We start from the raw sequence: 9,175 nt of genomic DNA, 5'->3' as shown, positions 1-9,175 counted from the left end.
TGTTGAGGATGAGGCTCATAGGCATGTGGTGGTGGTTGTTGACAAGTACAATGAAGATTACCACATCCATTAGATTGATATGCATAAGGAGTTAAATTATACCTATACGAAGCCGGAGGAGGTTGTTGCCAAGAAGGTTATCTATAAAGTTGAGGCTCCTCCCACCTTTGATTGTTCCATCCTTGATGCACATTCTCATTGAAATTCCCTTTTCCTACAACATAATTGTAACCAAACTCATAGCCAAATGGTTGAGAATTCATGATAGCAAGAGCAAATGAAAACAAAATCTAAGAAGAAACAAAGAAAACTAAATCCTAAAACTAGCAAATACTAACAAAGAGACAAAAGGCAAACATATTCACATATATACAATAACCAATAACAAGGCACACATTTGCAGTTTCCCAGAAATGGCGCCATTTTGATGAATGGATATTGTCTATCGGTAAAGAATTTCTCAATTGAAATCTCGTTGCAAGTATAGTTCTAAACCAACAAACAATTCCTCAATCAAAAATTTTTTTGTCACAAGTACAAACCCCAATAAAAATAAACTGAAGTATTTAAACCTCGGGTAGTCTCTCAAGAAATTGCAGGGAAGTGTTCTCGTTATTGGTTATGGGACAAGTATTTTGGGATTTTGAATAAGGGACATGAAAAATAAATGGCAAGAAAGTAAATGAACTCAAATGATAAAAAGGTCTTGGCAAGGGTTGATAGTTAAGGATCTTTATCCTTGTTACTAACCACAACATGATAATTGCAAGGATCAATCCCATAAAGTCATCCTCTAACAAGTGAAGGAAAGTCAAATGAGCTATATCAATCCCAATCCATAAGTTCTAACCACTCACTAATTAACTTAGTGAAGGCTAGAGTCAATGGACACCAATTATCAACACTTGGACATTAGCAACTCAATTTCACCTAAGTTACCATCCCAAGCCAAGAACACAAAAATCTACTCTAACATCCTTCCAAGCATTTAATCAAACACTTGGAAGGCATAAAAGGAAAGTAAAATAAGATTGCAAGAAATATAAATCTATAACTACCAAAAGCAAGGAATTAACAACAATAAAGCAAATCAACAATAAAAGAAATCAAGCATAAATTGCATTAAAGAAAAATAGAAGAAACAAGAGTGCATCAACAACAAAGTAAACAAATACAAAGAGTAAGATACTAAACTAGGAAAGCAAAGGTAAAGGAACAAGAAATTGTAAATGAAAAGTAGATCAAAGCATGAATTAAACCTAGATCTAAGAAATCCTAATCTACATCTAACCTAATTCTAGAGAGAAGAGAGAGCTTCTCTCTCTAGAAACTAACTAAAGCATAATGAAAGCTCAACTATGTGCTTCCCCTCCCCTCCCCCCCTTTACTCCTCTTGATTTCTGCATGTAATAAGCTCAGAAAATGAGTTGGATTTGGGCCTAGGAAGCTCAGAAATTGCCCCCAGCGTTTTCACTTTAATGAGGTCACGTGCGAGCTGCGACGCGTACGCATGGGTCACACGTACGTGTCGATTGGCATTCTTACTTCCTACGCGTGCGCGTTGATGAATGCACTCCAAATCCTTGATTTCCCATGATCTCTCCACTTTGCATGCTTTTCTCTTCATTCCTTTGATCCATTCCTAGCCTTTTCAACCTGAATTCACTAACGAACACATCAAGGCATCTAGTGGAATCAAAGGTGGATTAAAATTAGCAAATTAAGGGCCTAAAAAGCTTGTTTTCACTCTTAAGCACAAATTAGGAGAAAATCATGAAACCATGCTATTTCATGGGATAAATGTGAGAATAATGGACAAAAATCCACTCAATTCAGTATAAAATGCACCAAAAAATAGTGGTGCATCAGATTGCTGGAGCTAAACACCAGCTGGGCGTTTAGCACCCAAGGGGGCAACTTCAAAACTTCTCATTTTTGCTCAAAACTCTGCCAAATTGATACGACATTCACCTAAAATAATAAAACACCAGAAAAATTTAAAGTAGCATCCAAAGAAGATTTTAACATTAAAATATAATTAAACTTACTAAATTTAACGAGAAAATAGGGTGAAAATGGGTATATGATGCTTACACATTAGTGGCCAGCCTCAAGATTCAAGATTAAACACCAATTTACATCAGTAGAACATCCTCAGGCCAATGGACAAGCAAAATCTGTCAACAAAGTCATATTGGCTGAATTGAAACGCTGACTACAAGATGCAAATGAAGCATGGGCAGATGAGCTTCCTCAAGCCTTATGGTCATATCGAACAATTTCCCACTCTACAACCAGAAATTCACCCATCCAACTTGCTTATGGCATAGAAGCCATCATTGCTGTTGAGATCACTGAGGAATCTCTGAGAGTTAGATTTTATGATGGGGTAATAAATGTCCAAACACAAAAGAAAGAACTTGACCTCTTCCCTGAAGTCTGAGAACAAGCTCGGATAAAAGAAAAAGCATTGAAGCAAAGGATAGCCTTGAGGTACAACCAGAAAGTAATCAAGACAAGCTTTACCACAAACGACCTCATACTAATCCGAAATGACATGGGAGTTCAGAAGTCGGGCGAAGAAAAGCTAGCTACAAACTGGAAGAGACCTTACAAAGTTGTCGAAGTCAAGGGTTACTATGAGGTATCCGACTTAAATTACATGCAAGTAACTTAAAGAGGTATTACAGCAAGAAAAGCAAACCTTGTTTCCTGGTGTACTCTTTTTCCTGACTTCATGGTTTTTTTCCAAAAAAGATTTTCCTGAAGGGGGTTTTAACGAGGCATCATAGCAAAGGCTAAGGATTATAAGAGAAAACATTAGTAGAAAACAAATTTATGTACATCATTTTTTATTATTGATAATAAAGTATTGATGCTAAGGCATCTTAGACTAGTTTCACAAGCCTTTTTCATCTGTTTTCATTAGGTTTCATGCACTTTCTTGAGCAATAAGTAAGTAATTGGATGAGAATTTCATGCATGCCTTGATTCAATCAAACATGGTTAAATTAATGCATTTTTATGAGATTTATGCTAGATTTGCTTGATGATATGAATGGTGCAAGAATCTTGTGATTATAGCAAGACTTTAATACCTTTTTTTGGTTGATGATAGGTGGAAAGAAGTAGAGGAATGGCAAGGAAGAGGCAAGGGAAGCAATGTTGGTGGCCAAAGTTGTCTCACCAATGTTGCTAGCAACGTTCTAAAAGGGCTGAAAGTGCAACTTTGGTGGCCAAAGTTGGCTCATAAACGTTGCTGGCAACATTCTTACAAAAAGGGGTGCAACGTTGGAGGGAACGTTGGCTCACCAACATTACCTCCAACGTCTTCGATAAGACTCAAAGTTGGAGCTGAGAAAATTGCCCTGTGTGCGTACGCCGGAATTGTGTGCGTACGCACAAGAAGAAAAGTTCAAGTGTGCGCACACACAAGGCAGTGTGTGTACACACAAGTGTGCAATGTTGGAGGCAACGTTGGTAAACCAACGTTGGGTCCAACGCCTGCAATAAAAATTTTAAATTTTGAGTTGGAAAATTTGCTGTGACGCGTACGCGTGAGCAACGCATATGCGCAAAATACTGTTTTGACGCGTACGCGTGGGTGATGCTCGGTTTCTTGTATGGTTTAGAATTTCACAAATGAAAGCTCATTGCAAGTATAGTTCTAAACCAACAAAGAATCCTCACATGCAAAAATATTGGTTGTCACAAGTATAAACCCCAATAAGAATTAACCGAAGTATTTAAACCTCGAGTCGTCTCACAAGGAATTGCAATGAAGTGTTTAATTATTGGTTGTGAAGATGCAAGGGGGTTTGATTTAGTAATTAGCAAGAAAATAAATGACAAGAAAGTAAAATAACAAGAACTAATAAAATAAGGGAAAAGAACTCTTGGCTAAGACATGGGAAATTTGAGATCACCATCCTTATCAACAAACCATGTATTCACAATTATGAGGAACCAAGCTCATTAAGTCTACTTCCAAAGGCCTTAAGTACGTAATATCTACTCCTAGGCTTGAAGTACGTCAAATGGCTTGATCAACATCAATCCATAAGTCCTAACCTAGCTACTAATTAACTTAGTAGTAGACTAGAGTCAATGGTTATCAAATTGACCACTAAGGATTCTCAAATCACCAATTCAATGAGACCTAATGACTCAAGGTCACTCAATTCCCTTAGCCTAGGCCAAGAGTAAAGGAAACTACTCAAAAACTAGTGTAAACATTTTATCAAACACCTAGAGTGCAAGAAACGTAAACATCACAAAATGCAAGAATTAATGAAACCCATGACTATCACAAGCAAGAAATCAACAATAGCAAGTGAAGTAAACATCAAAAGACATAGAAATATAAAATTGCATAAGAAGAAATTGAGATCCAACAATTGTTCATAAACATAAAAGAGAGCAAAACAAGAAATTAACAAGAGAAACTAAGAAGATTAAAACAATAGAACACTAAAATATAAAGAGAATTGAAATCAAAACAAGAATTGAAAGATGAATTTGAGAGAGATCACTACAAAAAAAAGGGTTAAAATGACATTGAGATTAAGGCGGTTTTAAAGAACCACCATATTATCGAAACATTATGGCAATTGTTGCTGCTGCCATAACTGGTTTTATATATTTTGGCGGTTCTGGTGATTATGGCGGTTTTGAACCGCCGTTTTCACACGTATATAAAAAGAAAAAAATGGTAATCCCTGGCTCATTCAACGCCGTTCTTCCTTCTAGCTAGGGCTTCTCCTCTCTGAACAAACGACGCTCTCATCTCCTCCGTGTAAAGAAGCTCTCCGACAACGCCATTCTTCCTTCTAGGGCTTCTCCTCTCTCTGCCGGTTACGATCTCTCCAGGTACCTCTCTCTCTCAAGTTAAATTGAAATGCTGTTTTATTTTGTTTTTTCTTTTGTGCTGTGGAGACGAAGATTTCGGCGAGATGCAAGGTTCTGGTGGCTACTGACCTCAGCATTTCGATTCCAAAAGGCACCGATTTCTTCGTTTTTGTTTGGGTTAGGGTTTCAAAATTGCTTTTGGTGCTGATTTTTGGGGGTTTTTGTTTCTCTGCAGCTCTGTTAGGGATTTTTGGGTCTTCCGTTGAAGCATTGGATTGACATTGGTGCAGGGGTGATTGACGATGATCTCAGGTCTTCTTTCTTAACTTTACCCCCTCCTCTCTCTCTCTCTCTCTCTCTCTCTCTCTCTCTCTCTCTCTCTCTCTCTGAACTCAGATCTTCTATTGCTTACTTCTATTAAGGTGTTTCTCTGATCTCCGATCTCAGATCTTAGATCTCAGAAAAAACTGCTCCAATCTCATCTCTATTTGCCTCTTTGGTTCCTTTTTGGTTCTTTTAAGCAAAGCTATAAATGAGTAATCTCTGTAGTTGTTTAGCTCTGCTGCCCTTACTCTGTTCAATGTTTTTTGCATTAACTAAACCCTTGAATAAACCATGCTATATATGCTATATATGCTTTATTGAATAAACTTCCAGTGATTTTTGTTTCGATTGGGACCGAAAGAAAGTGAAGAGGTTTCAAAGATATGTGTATTGGACACTAGTTGAGCTGTTTCTTTAATTTTGGACTTACTTCTTAGGCACTTGGAACCATTTTGTTTTGTAGTTTGGGAACTAGTTTATGAGGCAATAGCTGAACTATGTTTGCTTTGTTTTGCTTACTTCTATTTGGTTCTCTTTATTTCTCAAGCAAAAGGAAGCAACTCAAAGAGTGTAAAGGTGTTATTCAAATTGTGTGTTTTTTCTTCTGAAGTTGATATATTTTGCTATTCAATTTTGTCATGAGTTTTTGAAATATGAGTGATTATGTTGCAGTTTGTGTAGTATGTTCTGATGGTGAGTTGGTCATGATAGGTCTTGGTATGCCTTCGCTCGCTTATCCGAAAATGCACTTATCAAAACTTTGCCAGCAATGAGCTTATGAAATTGTTTCCTTCTGATCTTCCACTAGACTTACAAAGTATTCTCCTATTGTCCCTCCAAAAGAACCAAGAACTGTAGAAGGAAGATATAGCCCGAGAACAGGTGAGCCAACACTTTCGTGCTTATTAAATACTAACACTCAAATGAGTGGGATGTTCAACACAGCTTCATATAATTAATTCTTTTGTTTTTGATATAATAAATACTGGTGGTTCATTTTTTTTGTTCTTTTTTAAAATTATTTTTCCTTTTTTTTCCTTCTTCCAGCTATATATCTGCATTATTATGAAAGAAGATTAATGAGAAACCTTGTTTTGTTGTTCGCGTGGTTGGAGCTCGTTTATTAGGTAAGCTTCTTCTTCGTCATCTTCATCTTCTTCTTCACTCTATATTCATGAGAAAAGGGTTTTAGCTTTCTGAAGGAAAACAAAAGGGTCTAACTTTTTAAACAAAGCTCTTTCCGAAACCCAGATTCTGAAAGTTGGCTCCTTTTGTGAGAAAGTTTCCTCTGTTTTTTTTATTAATATATATATATATATATATATATATATATTAAAAAATGGTGATTTAGGGTAGTTGCTTGACATTCAAGAGGGTCGGTGACATTTTGACTCGTGATTGTTTCACGTTACCTTCACTTTTAATGATTATTATTATTATTATTATTATTATTATTATTATTATTATTATTATTATTATTATTAAGCTGTTCTTGATTAAGCTGATGTGATGTTATTTGTTTCCACCTTTTTTTTCCTCTCTATTTTTTCTAATTGCTTTGTTGTGCTTCTCATTTAAACTGTTATGAACTATTTTAAAATGGATATTAAATATAATGGATATTAAAATTAAGCAAAAAGTCAAAATTTGAAGTAGATGCCGGTCCATATTCAGTTAAAGTGTTTAACCATTCATGGGTTGTTTCATTCCTTCTGAGTATTTTTCTTTTGCACAATGAGGAAATTACTTGTACACCAGAATTTACACACAATTTGTGGACTTTTTTTTATTATTGTTAGTTAGCAATTTTTATTGATATTCCATGTCAGTTTGTCTATTTCTTTGCAGAATCTTTATTTATTGGGACCCTTTGTATTATTGACTGTCATGCTTTGTAGGGCCATTATGTATGGTTGCATATGGTATTGTTTTGATGTTTTCTTTCCCATCCACTTGGTGGGGTAGTAGGGCACTACATTATGCACAAATCAGCATCTGATTAATTTGTTTCTATTAGCACAGTTCACTTGTTTATACTTTCTATTTTCCTCCGATTCATATTGGTGGTTGGATTTTCTTTTCCTTTTCTTTCTTGTATTTGTTTTTTCTCCTGATATTTAGTGCAGTTCTCATTTGTTCTGATATTTTTCTCTGCATCGTCTACTTTTCTTAAATTCTAGATGGAAGAGACGGGAAAAGAAGTTAGTAGGGTTCAAATGTGGGACATCACTCACAAGAAAATAGATGGAAGTTATGTTAATGAAAAAGTTAAAAAAATAACGATAAGACTAAAGTGTAATAAGTAACTTGTTTGTATTTCTTTTTCTTTCTTTTTTATAAGATAATACTATTTTTTATTCTTTCTCTTTTTTTATATATGTAGGAGAAGATTGAAGCACATAGCAGCCAACAACCGATGGAATTAACTGTTAATTCTCCTCTTGATGCTCTTGGAGTAGTTTTTGGGAAAGAGCACACTGGTCGTGTTCGATGTTTAGGTATGGGAGCTGTTCCAACAATTGCTTTCAAGAACAACACTACAAGAATTAGTCAAATGAATTTAGGTTCTTCAAATGATGTTGGCACATCATCTACTTGTGGTCCAAATGTGCAAGAAGAGTTGGATACCGTTAAAGCGCAATTGCAAGTGCTAGTCTCCTATATTGCTTCTAAGGAAGGAGGTAAAATTCTAATACAATTGGCTGGAATGTTCCCTACTCAACAAGTTTCACAGGTACATTCATATTCTGCTTATGATTCCTATTATTAATATAATTAGTAGTAGTGCTAGCTTATGCTAGAGTGATAGTAATAATGAGTTGCGTACAGGAAGACCCCTAAGCAAGTCAGAACGTGACTCTAATTGAATTTAGAAAAAGGTCCTCTCTTGAGTACTATTTCCTAAAATTATATATAGAATTATAGATACATAGTTTACAGTTGGCACCATTACTTTGTTAATTCCAATTTCTCAACTCTTCTTTTCTGGTGCCTTCTATAATCACAGTCCCTGGAGCAAGTTAAAATAATTTACTAAAGCCAATCTCTTAGTGTTAAAATAACTAATTTAGTCAGCAAATCTTGTTTATGAACAAAATCTAAAATAACGTTAAACCAATGCTAAAAGAAAAGATATACAGATATCATAATTCATAAATAATATTGTATGTCTAAAAGAGGTTTGAAGGGTTTACTGTTAAGTATTATAAGAAGATCCAAACCATTTACAGTTGGCATCCTCCAATTGTTTTTCTACTTACTGCGTAGCCCACTGGATTGCTCACTCTATCTTACACACACATGTAAACTATATTATTTTATCTAAATGGTTGTTATTGTAAGAAAAAGGCTCAAGGTTCGAATATTAAAGGGATTGAATAATTCTAGTAGGATTATTCTTATGAGTAGTTGATATAATTGGTCAAAAGCAGAATCTTGTATTTTCCATGTCACCTAACCATTTGGCAGAGTTATGCCCTGTACAAGTGCATGTGAACTATTTACTCATTCAATACAAGAATCAAGATTGAAGCACTCAATGTTTCAATGTTAGTTAGAAAAAATTTACTCATTATTGTATCAATGCTATGTAATTAGACATGATAAATGTATATAAATATATGCCTTTTTCTTGCATTTCTTTTGCTCATAATAGTTATATTTTTGTTGTAGGGATTGGATCAGGAGACTGAGATTTCATCACCAAAAGAGTTAGGAAGTAGGTCTTCTGGAGCAAGCAACAAGGAAGCATGACCTTACTTGATATGTTAAGACGTATATTAAGAATTATATGTTAAGACGTATTATTGAAAAAATTTTCTTTAATACTTTGTTTTTGGATTATGAAATTTCAATTATGACTTGGATTATGACTTTTGAATCATGTATGAATTAAAAATCATCTTATGATATTTGATTTATGACTATGCCTTTTGGTTATTACGAGATTTTTAAGTGAGTTTCGAAAATATCACTTTAAATTGGTAGTTTCAATCTTATTTTA

The 9,175-nt window shown here is 34.9% G+C and overlaps 1 protein-coding gene across 1 annotated transcript; it reads left to right on the top strand.

The window, feature by feature from the left end:
* The first annotated feature begins 7,388 nt into the window (after positions 1-7,388).
* LOC107616995 (uncharacterized) lies at positions 7,389-8,925 on the top strand. The gene is made up of 3 exons (XM_016318835.3): positions 7,389-7,481; positions 7,556-7,906; positions 8,845-8,925. The coding sequence occupies exons 2-3, from the start codon at positions 7,589-7,591 to the stop codon at positions 8,923-8,925; spliced, it is 399 nt and encodes a 132-aa protein (XP_016174321.1). The 5' UTR covers positions 7,389-7,481; positions 7,556-7,588.
* The last annotated feature ends 250 nt before the right edge of the window (positions 8,926-9,175 follow it).

The sequence above is a fragment of the Arachis ipaensis genome, chromosome B9, assembly GCF_059453495.1.
Source record: "Arachis ipaensis isolate K30076 ecotype BB chromosome B9, ASM5945349v1, whole genome shotgun sequence".
Taxonomy (NCBI): domain Eukaryota; kingdom Viridiplantae; phylum Streptophyta; class Magnoliopsida; order Fabales; family Fabaceae; genus Arachis; species Arachis ipaensis.
This window is presented reverse-complemented; position numbering and strand designations above follow the sequence as displayed.